This window comes from Branchiostoma belcheri, unplaced genomic scaffold, assembly GCF_001625305.1.
Source record: "Branchiostoma belcheri isolate BF01 breed outbred unplaced genomic scaffold, Haploidv18h27 scaffold6, whole genome shotgun sequence".
Taxonomy (NCBI): domain Eukaryota; kingdom Metazoa; phylum Chordata; class Leptocardii; order Amphioxiformes; family Branchiostomatidae; genus Branchiostoma; species Branchiostoma belcheri.
The window spans coordinates 5977275-5990614 of record NW_017804242.1 but is presented as its reverse complement, the minus strand read 5'-3'; the positions used below and the strand labels follow the sequence as shown (position 1 = coordinate 5990614).

At 38.7% G+C, this 13340-nt stretch overlaps 1 protein-coding gene across 2 annotated transcripts in view; it reads left to right on the top strand.

Annotated features, from left to right (window-relative positions):
- The window catches only part of LOC109482600 (nuclear receptor subfamily 5 group A member 2-like), a 118735-nt gene that overhangs the window by 55852 nt on the left and 49543 nt on the right, over positions 1–13340 (top strand). Inside the window, exon 1 of one of the 2 annotated variants that reach the window (XM_019785387.1) lies at positions 1914–1950. The exons of the other annotated variant lie outside the window; for it this stretch is intronic. Within the exon in view, the coding sequence (XP_019640946.1) occupies positions 1929–1950 (22 nt within the window). The 5' untranslated portion in view covers positions 1914–1928. Of the gene's footprint in view, positions 1–1913; positions 1951–13340 lie in introns of those variants that run through there. 2 annotated transcript variants of the gene reach the window in all.

Sequence of the window (13340 nt, the reverse complement as noted above, 5' to 3'; positions counted from 1 at the left end):
TATAAACATAATCAAGGTAACAACAATGAATGGAAGAGATAACCATATCGGAACGATATCTAGTGAGGTCTTGAGGCAATACAAGAGCTACATCCACACGAAGTGGTCCAGGTACATGGCAGATCAAGACTGTATTGAGTGTTGAATCTGTTGTAGGCTACTTTTGCCAGTTTATGTTTAAATGCTATGATATCAGACTGATGAGCGGCTCGCACACCAGTACCACGGAGGTCAGAACCTAACTTGTTCCAGATAGTTACAAGTCTGGGAATGTAGGAGTGACTGAACGCTGACGTCTTAGATCTGACAGGTGTAAGCATGTACGACCTAAGACTCCTCGTGGGTCTGGTGGGAAGTGTGATATATTTCTCTATGATTGCTCTTGATTTGAGCAATTATACGATTGACATGGTACGACAATCGTATAATGTATGTGACCAGAACCTAAATGATAATCATAATAATAATAATATTTTATTGGCCACAATCCAGGTACATGGCAGCGTATTATATCGCTGAATTACGCACTCAGGCTTTAAAAACAGACTAAACAGTAAGGTCGGCTAAACAAACAAAGGACATTGACAAACTAGGTACAAACATAAACAAATACTGACTATACTATTACACAGTTATAAAAATAGACATGATAAGAACTTACAGTACACGTATAGTCCACAGCATATGCAGAAAAGACGAGAATTTCCCCCATTTTTCAGTCACACGTACAAAACGTCGTGTCGCCACGTTGTACACAGGTGTTGATTAAGAATTAGCATTAATGTCAGTTATGTAAATCTGCAAGATGCTCATCTATTATGTAAATAAGTGTCAAAATTAGACTAGAGTAATTTTATGATGACTAATAAAGTTCAACCCTTCATAAATCTTTTTTTTTTGTTTTGTTTTTGTTTTTCAAAAATTAACGTTTGACTAAAACCAGACCCAAAGACTATGAAGACCACCCAAACCCCCAGTTTTTGGCATGCTATGGATGCTACGTAAAATTGTCCTTCTGTGCTTGACCCCTACACTGTGAAAAAAATTCTAGTGAGAACCCTAGGTCTACTAGTAATACATGTAGGATTCTATTCCACAACACTTTAGACGCTTATACACATTCTGAATCACACGTATCGACGTATGCATATTAAACGCTACATTTGATACACGTAAATCCGTTTCGGGTGACCCTGAAAAGACACCCTGACGTCACTAGCTACTTGCACTGACATGACCGGTCCAGCTTTTCTTAGAAAACCACAATGATAAGACAGACATCCGTCATTCCCGAATATCTGTCTCATTGTCCAATCAAACGCGTGCTTAGATGGTTATCTCGCGTCCAATCAAACGCGTGGTTAGATGGTTACGTGTCTGCCAGGATGCCACAAGGTCAGCGAACTGTTCTCAAGGTCACTGATCTGTTCTGCCGGTTGGTATTGGATAATTGCGGGCGACAGGGTTGTAATTACACTCGTATTTGTGTATGTTTGGACACTGGGGGCTGTCCATTTGATATCCGGGGGATGTTCCCCGCTTGAATATATTTTCATAGGGCAACACTACATGCTTTCGAACGCGAGCAAACGCAATGGTGATGCTATACAATACTATCTCCACATCGTTGTTTTAATGCATTACCACCATAACCCCAAACCTCCCACCACAACGTGATCACAAACGGTTCTCCCCCTGGGAGAGCCAATCAGGTGCACATATCACCCACACAGACCAATCAGCGCGCCCGGCCCTCCCGTGGTCTGTAGAGAGACCTTGCTCGGCCACTTTGTTATCCGTTTTTGCAGAGCGGTTGACACCTGTAGCGCGTGTGTGTACGTGTGGGTGGGTGTGCTAACCTGTTGCAAGCTACAGACATCACCACATCACTGTTTTCCAACAATCCTCCATCTACTAAAACTCCCAACATGAACGGCTGGACAACTAGATGTAAGTTTGTTTATTTTTCATCGAAACCTTTTCGCTGTGCTACAATGAAACCATACTAGTACTGTATGTAGCGTCTTTGACCTGTTTCATCCAATGACAATAGATGTAATGACCTTTAATGACCTTTCAGTTGGACGTCTTCGGTTCTTGCAAGACGAGTTTTAGGGAGGGGAAACATCTTTTTTACTCACGGGGAAAATTATCTTTCCATCCTTCAAAATTTCATTCAAACATATCTCTCAACACGTGCTCTTCTTCGATATTTCTTTGCGATATAATTTCATGCGAATATACCAAAATGTTTTCATATCGCTGTGTTAAATTGCCAATAAATTTTAAATCTGAAATTGGCATATTTTCGCCCTAACTGTGTATATATATATATAAATATGCTTGATGAAACGATGCTAAAAAAAGTCAGTACCGTTTTGTGTATTCATTTTACATGTCTGAATGGGCCTTCAGGTTTACCATGTATTTACAATGCACAAAAGCCATTCTTTAAGCACATCGTAAAGCATGCGTATAGGTTCCGTTTCATGCATAGCGTGTATCTTTACGCATGCTTTAAGATGTTCTTAAAGATAGGATTTCGTGTATTTGTTAATCAAGGACGTTACATAGGGATACAATGTCCTTGATCTAATCATGACCACGCTTTTCACCCCCCCCCCCTCGTATTCTACATTCAAACTTGACCAATGCTTACAGCTGGTCACTTTGTGAAAAATATATATGGACAAGCAAAAAGTAGTAAAAATGGCCAGGTGGTTTTTCTGTGTGTATACGAGTAACGCTAAAGATTTGACTGTTTTTTTTTCCTTTTTGAAACGAACTGTCAAACGGTCCAAAGTATGGGCCAAGGCTACTCACTGTGACGTCACTTCCGGTTGTACATTCTTTCAGGATTAAAGCTGGTTTGAGTTGTATGTTGTTGGCAATCTCCAAGCAGATGTTGAGGTGGCCACAAAGGACAGTATCAAATTGGCCAGGCAGTATCTATTGGCCAGACTGTAACCATTTGCCACATGGATACTGCCTGGCCAATTTGATACTGTATTTTGCGGCCACCTAAACATCTGCTTGGAGATTATGTTGTTGGTTGGTTGGTTGGTTGGTTGGTTGGTTGGTTGGTTGGTTGGTTGGTTGGTTGGTTGGTTGGTTGGTTGGTTGGTTGGCTGGCTGGTTGTTGGTATGAGCTGAAACTTGTACTCCAGAGGGTACGGTTACGGTTACACACACATTTTTTGTCGTAGGATTGTCGCCATACGATCGCAAGACAGTCTTGGGACAGTCGTGGATGTGTCCTACACAATACACCACGTCGATCCTAACGCTTGTTTTTTTTTCGAGTAGAACGCTACAGTTTTAGTCAACACTGACCCTCAAAATAATATTTTAGGTAAAGTCTAATTTTAGTGAACTTTATTGCCCATTTTTGCCACACTTGGCTAAGTACATCTCACAAGAAAACAAGTTGAACAAATACAGTTCACAGATACAAAATAAACGTAACTATCATTAGATAAATTCAACTTCTCCTCGCTTTTCAGTTGTAGTAGAGAAAAAAAGAACAGATTTCTTTTTCGATGGAAGGTTTGTCCAGTTGCATTATGAATATGATAAGCTTTTAACAATATGAAATAGGAAAAATCAGTTTTGTACAAACCTCTACAGTTCATTTCGACTAAAATGTTGAACTTTTATTCCAACATAAGGGGTACACAGAGATCAAATTTTCAACGACCACTGTCGCCTTCATCAGGATAATTCATCTCTACCTTTGCTATACAATCTACATTCTGTTGTCGCTGTTAACAATGGCGTCATCTACAAGCAGAATTGTTAATTTATCTCAAAATCTCAAAAGTAAAGGTTCTGCTTGTTCACTCGACTAAAAAATATGGACCTTTAAGAATTCATAAAGATCGTATTTTATACATGTTCGTATACCGCTTTTTTTAATTCTCAATACCAACACAAATAACAAACAATTGAAGTAAACAACCACTAGAGCATGTATGATTTCCATGCCTTTGTATGCAAGTACCGATATTAATATCTTCTTAATAGATATTGACAGCGTTCTTTTTTTATTGTTATGCTTGAACGGCAGATCATTATGTAGCGACCGTCACTACAATAGACGGTTTGATCTTTGATGTGTGTGGAAATGGCATAGTCATCAGGTAATGGCATCGGTAGAAGCCTTGAAGCATTGTATGTGTTGTGTTTTTTTCCTGCACATATAAAGCACGCTTTGGAATGTAATCCTTCATTTTGGGGGTTAAATTAGGACATCAAACAAGCATGTATAGTGTACCGACGCTATTGTAGTGTCGATAGCCTCTACCAGGCTTCGGGAAGCGGCTGGAAGGAGTAGAAATTGGCTGGAAGGAGTAGAATTGGCCAAATAGACAGATGATATGTTAGGGGAGTTGGTCCGCACTAGGAGAGCGGCAAACTGTTCTCTTAGCGCGGACTAACACCCCTGGCATGTCGTGGTGTGGTTGGGAGTAAGTCGGGAGCTGTGGTTGGCTGGTGCTCGGCGTTAGGTCGGCTACTGTTCTTGGCCGCGCCAGCCAAATGTTTCAACATGTTCAAAATATTACGGTGTGGCTTGTCCTTGGTTGCCTGGTGGTTGGCTGGTGTTCGGTAGCAGGTCGGGGCGTGGTTGGCAGTGAAATTTGACTCAAATGTAACTCAAATTCGATTCGATTCCTATAAAAAAAATTAGGCGCGGCCATATCTGGTCAGACTGCTCCCGAACTTCAGCCAACCAACCTTGGTCGGCCGGTGTTCGGGGAAAGGTTTTGAAAGTGTCACAAGGGTTAAGGAAAATATACTATAGAACAGCTAGTTCGAACTAGTCGGTAGCAATTACAATATCGATATACAATCAGAAAACAGCACATAGAAAGAAAAGGAAAGGAACACCAAGAAAAAGAAATTTAAAAAAAAGCGCCCAGCCACGGCTTCTGTTATCGAGACTACGTCTTTTGTCCGTTGTCCATGTTTTTGGTGTTAATCTCTTCAGTAACACCGTGGGAGGGTGAAACATCACCCCAAGTGTCGCCCTTTGTTTTTGGCCACCCTGGAGGGGTATACCAGGGTATTTTTCAGAAGGTGGGAGGATGTTTAGTCAGGTTTACAAATACTCCTCCACATCCTCCAATAGACATGTACCACACTGATGTTTCTTTCGATCTTTACGCTCATCTTAAAGCATGCGTAAAGGACTTTGTATGTTCACGCGAGGAAAAATAACTTTACGCAAGCTTTAAGTTACCCTTAAAGATCGGATTTTATGCCGTGATGGTTGTTTCACGCTCTAGTCTTAAAGCACGCGTAAAGGCTTCTGTTTGTTCACACTAACTTTACGTATGCTTTAAGGTATTCTTAAAGATCCGCATTTTATGCACGCTAGTCTCGACCTTTCACACTCAAGGCCGTATAACTCACATGCCACAGTCGTGAAGTCTGTTAGAGGCTATTTTTGTATATTCATCGGCCCGAGAAGTAAACAACATCACTGGAGTTCAGTGGCCGGCCTTGGGCACGTAGCTACTGAAAGAGAAAAAGCTCTCGCTTCAAACGTGAGGGAGGTACCCCGACCTTGACCCACTACACGCCGTGGTACTGTGGGTACTGTAGGTACCACGTTGTCGTGAAGCCGTGGTACTGTTATATTGGTACCACGGTTACATCCCTCGATTCACAATTTAGTATTGTCTAAAAAATATACACAGTTCGAACGTTTTTTTTATAAATATGTTTCTCTCTAGTCTCTATATGTATTAGACCCACTACACGCCGTGGTACTGTGGGTACTGTAGGTACCACGTTGTCGTACAGCCGTGGTACTGTTATGTTGGTACCACGGTTATATATCCCTTTATTCACAATTTAGTATTGTCTAAAAAAAATATACTTAGTTTGAACGTTTTCATAACTATGTTTCTCTCCATGGTCTCTATATATGTATTAGAACCAAACGTTGGTACCGCGTTGTCGTACAGCCGTGGTACTGTTATATTGGTACCACGGTTATATATCCCTTTATTCACAATTTAGTATTGTCTAAAAATATACATAGTTGAACGTTTTTCATAACTATGTTTCTCTCTAGTCTCTATATGTATTAGACCCACTACACGCCGTGGTACTGTGGGTACTGTAGGTACCACGTTAGTTGTTGTACAACCGTGGTACTGTTATGTTGGTACCACGGTTATATCCATTGATTCACAATTTTGTATTTTCTAAAAATATACATAACTATGTTTCTCTCTAGTCTCTATATGTATTAGAACCCAACGTTGGTACCACGTTGTACACACGTGGTACTGTCATGATGGTACCACGGTCGTACCCCTTACTTCACAACTTAGTCCTGTTCAGAAATATATTTGTACATATTGAACGTTTTTCATAACTATGTTTCTCTCTAGTCTCTATATATGTATTAGAACCCGACGTTGGTACCACGTTGTACGTCCGTGGTACTGTCATGATGGTACCACGGTCAAACCCCTAACTTAGTCCTGTCCAGAAATATATTTCCCAATATTGAACGTTTCTCATATAAGTTTATAACTCTGCTTGTCTCTTTCTATTAGAACACAGCGCTTGCCAATAATTGTTTTCTTTATGTTGTCATTTTGGAGGTTGGTTTGTTTGGTTTGGTTTGGTTAAGTTTGCGTGTGAAAAAAAAAGGTTTATGGTAGCATAATGGTTTTTGCGTCAGTAAACATGTCACCATCAATCAAAACTGATATTTGACAGATCAGAGGTTTTATATATTGTGACAGGGTGGCTTGTAAAGCAAAGCACTTACGGTCACCTACCCTTACAAGACTTTACGTGTTCTCACTGTCATTTTCTTGTTGACTGGGCATTTTACAGCAACGAGAGAAATATCCTCTTTAACTGCATACAAGATGGGTTTCCCAGTTTTTGACATTTAGATAGAGCAGAAAAAAATTGTGTTCATTTTGGAACTAGTCAGACCATGCATTACATAAGCTCAATTTGTTCATACATCTACAACTAGAAGTTGGGCTTGGAAACCCGATATTTCAAAATCAATGTTCTAGTTTCTTATCTACATACTGAGTTGAAACCACACTATCCCAATGTATATTTACCCTCATGGAGCAAAAATTCCAAAAATTTTGACGGAAAATGACTACTGGAAGGGCCCTGTGCTGATTTTTAGGGTACCACCCAGAAAATTAAAGGACTCATCTTGGGACTTGTTTCTGCAGTTTTAAATGCCCAAAGTATAAAATGCTGATTAAAATGTGCTAATGTGAAGCAGTATGTGTCAATATCACAAAGATTGCCTTATTCAGAATATTTCCAGTTTTGCTGCCCTGAAATTGCATGTCTTTAATGTTTAATGTAGTGTACATGTCATTCTGGTCCATTCTCTGATATTATCCTCCCATCTTTTCCAATCTTCTCCACTCTTCTGGGTTTTCTCTGTTCTTCTTTCAAAGTTAGACTAGCCAGGGCCCCAATATCAGCGGCCTCCGTAGCCGGCTTATAGAACTGGGGATTTGGTGGTCTTCGGCTGTTTTCTGATTAGCCCAGTTCAAAAAAACAGACACACGGACACACACACAGACAGACACGACAAAAACAATACCTCCATTTTTCATGGAGGTAAGAAGGAAAGCTACAAAGATAGACATAGTAGTACAAACAAACAAGGCGGGTCTATATAACGACCTGAATGTAGGACAAAGTCGTGACGACCTTGGCCGAAGTCGACCCCGGTGTCCCTCTAGCACCGATCCTCGCAAATTAGTCTGACGCCCTATAAGATAAACCGATGATGTTGTAGCCTCCATAGCATGCCAAAATCTGGGGGTTTTGGGGGGTCTTCAGGGTCTTTGGGAGCTTTTATGTGCTATTTTCTGATTGCATATAGACAACATAGCCGGCCTGGTTGAATTACCCCCGTTTTTAGAACTGGGCTAATCAGAAAACAGCCCAAGACCACCAAACCCTAGTTATATAAGCCTGCTACGGAGGCTAGGTAGACAGTACATAAGTTACGATGTAAACATTTGATTTAAAACAGCTGGTATCAAAACTAACCAAAGTAGCCTTAACTGTGTTTTCTTAGATGTTCTTCATGTATTGATAAATCCGTGAATTGGGTGTCCGTTAACGTTGGGTTTACATACTGGGCAGTATATTCTAAATATACTAGAGATTTAAAAAATAAACTACGGTTTAAAACGTCCAAAATGTAGGGCAAGTTGTTACTTAAAGAAGTAATAAAATATCATCTATGTGGTGTATAAACTAACCGAAGAAGTCTGTCTATTCTTAGATGTTCTTCAAATATTGACAACTATTGGAACTGGGAGCGGAAAATATACGAAAATACTTTAATATACTATAAAATTTTGTACTGGATCTTCTCTGGTATACTATCCCTTTATTTCGGCCAATTTCTACTATTTTTCCAGCGATCCGCGGTGCCTGGTAGAGGCTAACAAAATGTCAACCGTTGCGATTTGTAAAAGGTGTCACACGACACGAATCGTAAACTACATAAGGGCACAGCAAGTAAATTTTATGGATGACACCCTCTGCAGACTCCAAATCTAATGTGATCGGGCGAAAAAAACAAGGCGGGTCGAAAAAAACAAGGTTCCTACATTTTAGAAATTTGTATCATTGTACAAATGGTTTTGATTCAGTGGGAACATCACATATACACAGCCAGCATCACATATCACTGCATCAAAGTAAGAAACAAAACATTAAATCAGAGCCTTTTCTTGTCTCCTCTCTTTATAGTTATCTGCCATCCACCTTCCGGCATGGCAACAGACATCTTTGCCCATTTTGGGCATGTTGACCACTGTCAGAAGGCAAAAAAAAAATTCTTGTTTTTTTTTTTCTCCAAAATCAGGCGAAAATTAATGCGCGCGCTGATGTCATCTATAAAAATTATTTCCTGTGGCCTAAACTATATAACCGTAGCCGTTAACATGTGGACCGGTGCTAGAGTTCAACGGTACTGGAATGTGTGACTGTGAACCCTGCTGCCCCTGCTGACGTGACACAGTTGACCTGGCCTAGTTTCTGGGACCTTGAAACGCTCACGGGGGATCTCACCAACTCTGTTTGCTGTGTTGGGGCCAAAGTACCGTGTAAAGCCCCTGTCACACATAGCAGAATCTGGCCTCCAGAACACTTTGAAACTTTATTTCAAATACCACATTGCAGACAAAAGTCTGAATTGCGTCATTATTCACGATCCTTTGTGCTCGTTTTATAATACACAGCTTGTAGGTATTTACAGTTTATCCATTGTCTTCATCCGTAATTCTTAATTTTTATATACAAGATATTGGCATCTCCTAATGATAAAAATTTATTACATAATAAAACTTGTAGTAGCTTAAGTAAGGTAGACTGATTACAAGATAAGTACAGGGTAAACATCAGATATGAAGATTCGAAACAAACATGCAGAACGTTTGTTTACGGTTCAGAGTTCACTGTCTCTTGTTGAGAATGTAAAATTTGTTTTCGTTGAAAATAAAAAAAATATCAACGTGACCAGGGGGGAGTTTGGTAAGAAAGTCCCAAGTAGAAATTTAGCAGCGATTTAAGCACCTAAAATGTTTGAAAATAACTAAAGAGAGTTTAGCTGGTTGTGTATGTTATCTTATAAGTTATGAATTCGAAAGCATTTTACTATCTTTATTCTTTATTTCTTTATTTCAGGCATAACTCGCCCATAAACAACATGCATATAAAATACACACACAATTACATCAGTAAAAGAATAACATTTTTACAAAACTGTGTTACCTTATTTTAATGCTTAGATATCATCATGTATCATCATGCATGATAAACAATGCCATTTCTCAAAACAATATCTCACAATATAACTTTGCTTCTAGTATATCATTAATCATTATATTTCGTTTCATTTTCAGCCTGAATACTTTGTTGACAATTTGATACTCTATTGCAGTCACTAAAAGATCTGCTTGGACTTGGAGATTAAAAATCATTTATTTTCTAAAACATGGCTACCTTCTTGGCTTTTGTCTGTTTGTTAGTTTTGTCACGTTGACTTTCAAAAGTGGATCACGTTAAGTCCTCTGTGCCTGCCTTTGTATATTTGAAATGTTCCCCCGACCATCTGTTCATTACGCCGGTAAAAGAACAATAAATGTTTTAAAAAGCTTGCTTTTTTGATGATACGGCGGTTTGTTACTCTATGTCTATCGCAGCTTTGGACCGTGAGTTTGGGCATGTACTATGGGCAACTTCAGACATTTTGACCATTCTCTAGCGACCAGCAATAAGTATTTTATAGTACAAAATACAAAGCCTGATAAAAAATGCATAAAACACGTCAAACGAAAGTCACTCCTATTACCACAAGATCACATTGCCACCTTATGTCTATGTTCTGGTCAGTATACACTGCATTTGTGTTGGCAATGGGATATCTATTGATATATAGTGTACTCATTTTTATCTGAGTCGAGTGAGGAAATAGCACACAACAATAGACCCTGCCAGGGTTTCGAACCCTCAACCCTCAGAGTCAAAAACCCTATTACCACAATACCACCTTATGTGTATGTCCTGGTCAGTATATATTTACTGAATCTTGGGGCTTCTGCAATGTTAACACGCAACTGCAATGTTTTTGATGTTGTCCAAAACTTCATTTACTGTACGGGTAGATTCTCGTAATTGATAGATCACCAACTTGTATTTGTATTTATCTTGGTTTTACCCACCTTGTAATTATGCATGTGTTTTATACTAGTTGTATGTTTTGAGTAGAAGGTGTTATATAAGCAACTTGTGCTTTTTGCCCAATACTCAATAAATATATGTGACTAAATAAAATAAAAAATAAATAAAAAAACACGCAAGTAATTTCACACACACACACCCCTCTACTACTTTACCCATCACTACATTCGATCTAATTTATGATAGGTAAAAAGGGTGAGGTCTGAGCTTCTATAAATCTAATATTCCGCTCGTGTATCTGGGGCGAGGCCGTGTCCTCAGCTGCCTTCTTCAAGTGATGATGGGTTAAGATCTAGTTTCAAGCTCACGGGTGACACATTTCCTGAGAAAGTTTATTGCAAATACTTGCCCGAGGGCTAATTGCAGTTACACACTAGCCTGGGTACCATCCCCAGTAGTATATTCGCAAACTCTATAACCAGTTATAGAGTTTGCGAATATACATGTACTACTGGGGATGGTACCCAGGCTAGTTACACACAACATAAGAAAGAAAATACAGTGATATGTGAGACTATATCTACGTCTAGCATTATACTATATTCTACAACATACATGGTACTAGTTTTACTGGGTTTGACTTCTTCTTTTTAGGCAATGGAAGACGAATTTACCCACTTCTTCTATAATATGTGGGTTCTTTTATTTCAGTAGTAATTTTTTTTTGTGGTAGGGAATGGTGGGGAAGTAAGGGAGCATTTTGGACACGGTGGTAAATAATTGTTTTCTGATGCTGTCATAAAATGGACAGTTAGAGATGAAATGAATTTCGTCTTCCACTGCATTTGAGGAGCAATTTATGACGAACAACGTCCAGAACAGATTAAAAGTTTTTTTAAAGGCGTCGATGAAGGTTAGACATCCAGGTAATATAAGATACACAAGAAAACAGTTATTCAAGCAACTGGATAGATTTTGGAATCTGTCAGACGTTTCAAGTAGCATCTTCAGTGACTAAAAATCTTTAGTTGAACAGGTATTTATAAAAAAAATACGAATTGATAATTTTAAACAGTTTTTAGAGTTCTTCTGCAGTACCAATGAAAGCAGCCAGGGAGTCCAAAATCTGCTCATTTCTTCGATAGTTCAATACCTAACTACATACCAAATTTCATGACAATCCATCCATAGCTGCTTGGGTTATGGTGAAAACGCTACCAAATGAAATAACCATATAACTATGATGTACACATGACAACCTAAAAATGAAGATTTTGAAAACCAACATCTCAAATTAACGCAAAAAAAGTGAATAAACGAACCACATTAAAAGTTCAAATAGATCTAAACCTATTTAAAGATCGATCTATCAAAACTCTAAGAACTGAAGAACCTTACTACTTCGAGGGTCCACATCACTTTCACACCTACAAAACTGTGATGTTTTCGATGTAGTTCAAAACTTCATTTACTGTACGGGTAGATTCTCGTAATTGATAGATCACAAACTTGTCTTGTTTGTATTTATCTTGGTTTTACCCACCTTGTAATTATGCATGTATCTTGTCAATGTGTTTTACACTCGTTGTATGTTTTTGAGTAGAAGGTGTTATAAAAGTCAATAAATAAATATATATGTGAATAAATAAAAAAATTAAAGTACAACGCAAGTCATTGGTTTAAGACAGATTTACATAGCACTTGTATGAAGCCATGGACTGCTTCGTTGTAATGACCAGTCTTTATGATTTTTTATACACTTTGTTGGTTATTAATTATGATATACACATACAGACCCGGGGTGAATAACCTCTACTCTCCCTTCATATTAAGTCAAGAAATCGAATAGCAATGGCCGTAATCTAATACATGTATAGTATAGTTTACATAATGAATATGGCATCAACGTTTATTTTATCTTCACTTACTATCAGTTTACTTTTTAGTTGAATAAACAAGAACGTTCCGTCAACGTGGCAATCAGATTAAGTCTTTTTATCTAGTCAGTACTGCTTGTAAATATTTATCTGAAAGCTGTTTTAGAGAATGTGTGCAGCATGAAAGCAATCGGTGGCCTGCACTTGCCTGTGACCGGCAGCTAATCTAATCAAAGATCCAGCCAACCAGCTGTGACCTAGCCTACATCTAGGACGATTTAATCATTCTCCGTCCAGCCAGTCTGAAACTAGTTTTCATGCCGCAACATTTGGAGATAATAGTGAACAATGACATGGGTCTAAAACTGTGCCATACATAAAAAAAGGAAAACTTATGTTCAGAATCGGTACAGACTCGGAAACAATCCCAAACTGTTCCTTTTGGTGCATATGCATAGCAACCTCAAAATCACTATCTAGGCAATAAAGTAAGGGGAAACTATACTCGTAAACAGAACAGAAATTGTGTGCATGAGGGTTAGACATCCAGGTAATGAGATACCAAACTAACAGCTACTCAAGCAACTGGATAGATTTGAAAACGGCCAGACGTTTCAGGTAGCATCCACTACCTTTCGTCAACGTTTGCTTTCGTCAGTAGAAATTGTTTGATCTGATGCATACAATTGCGGTACAAAAAATAATTCTTGGTTCTAGTATTCCAGTGAAAATCTTTGTTATATATATGAATGAGGTTTGTTAAAC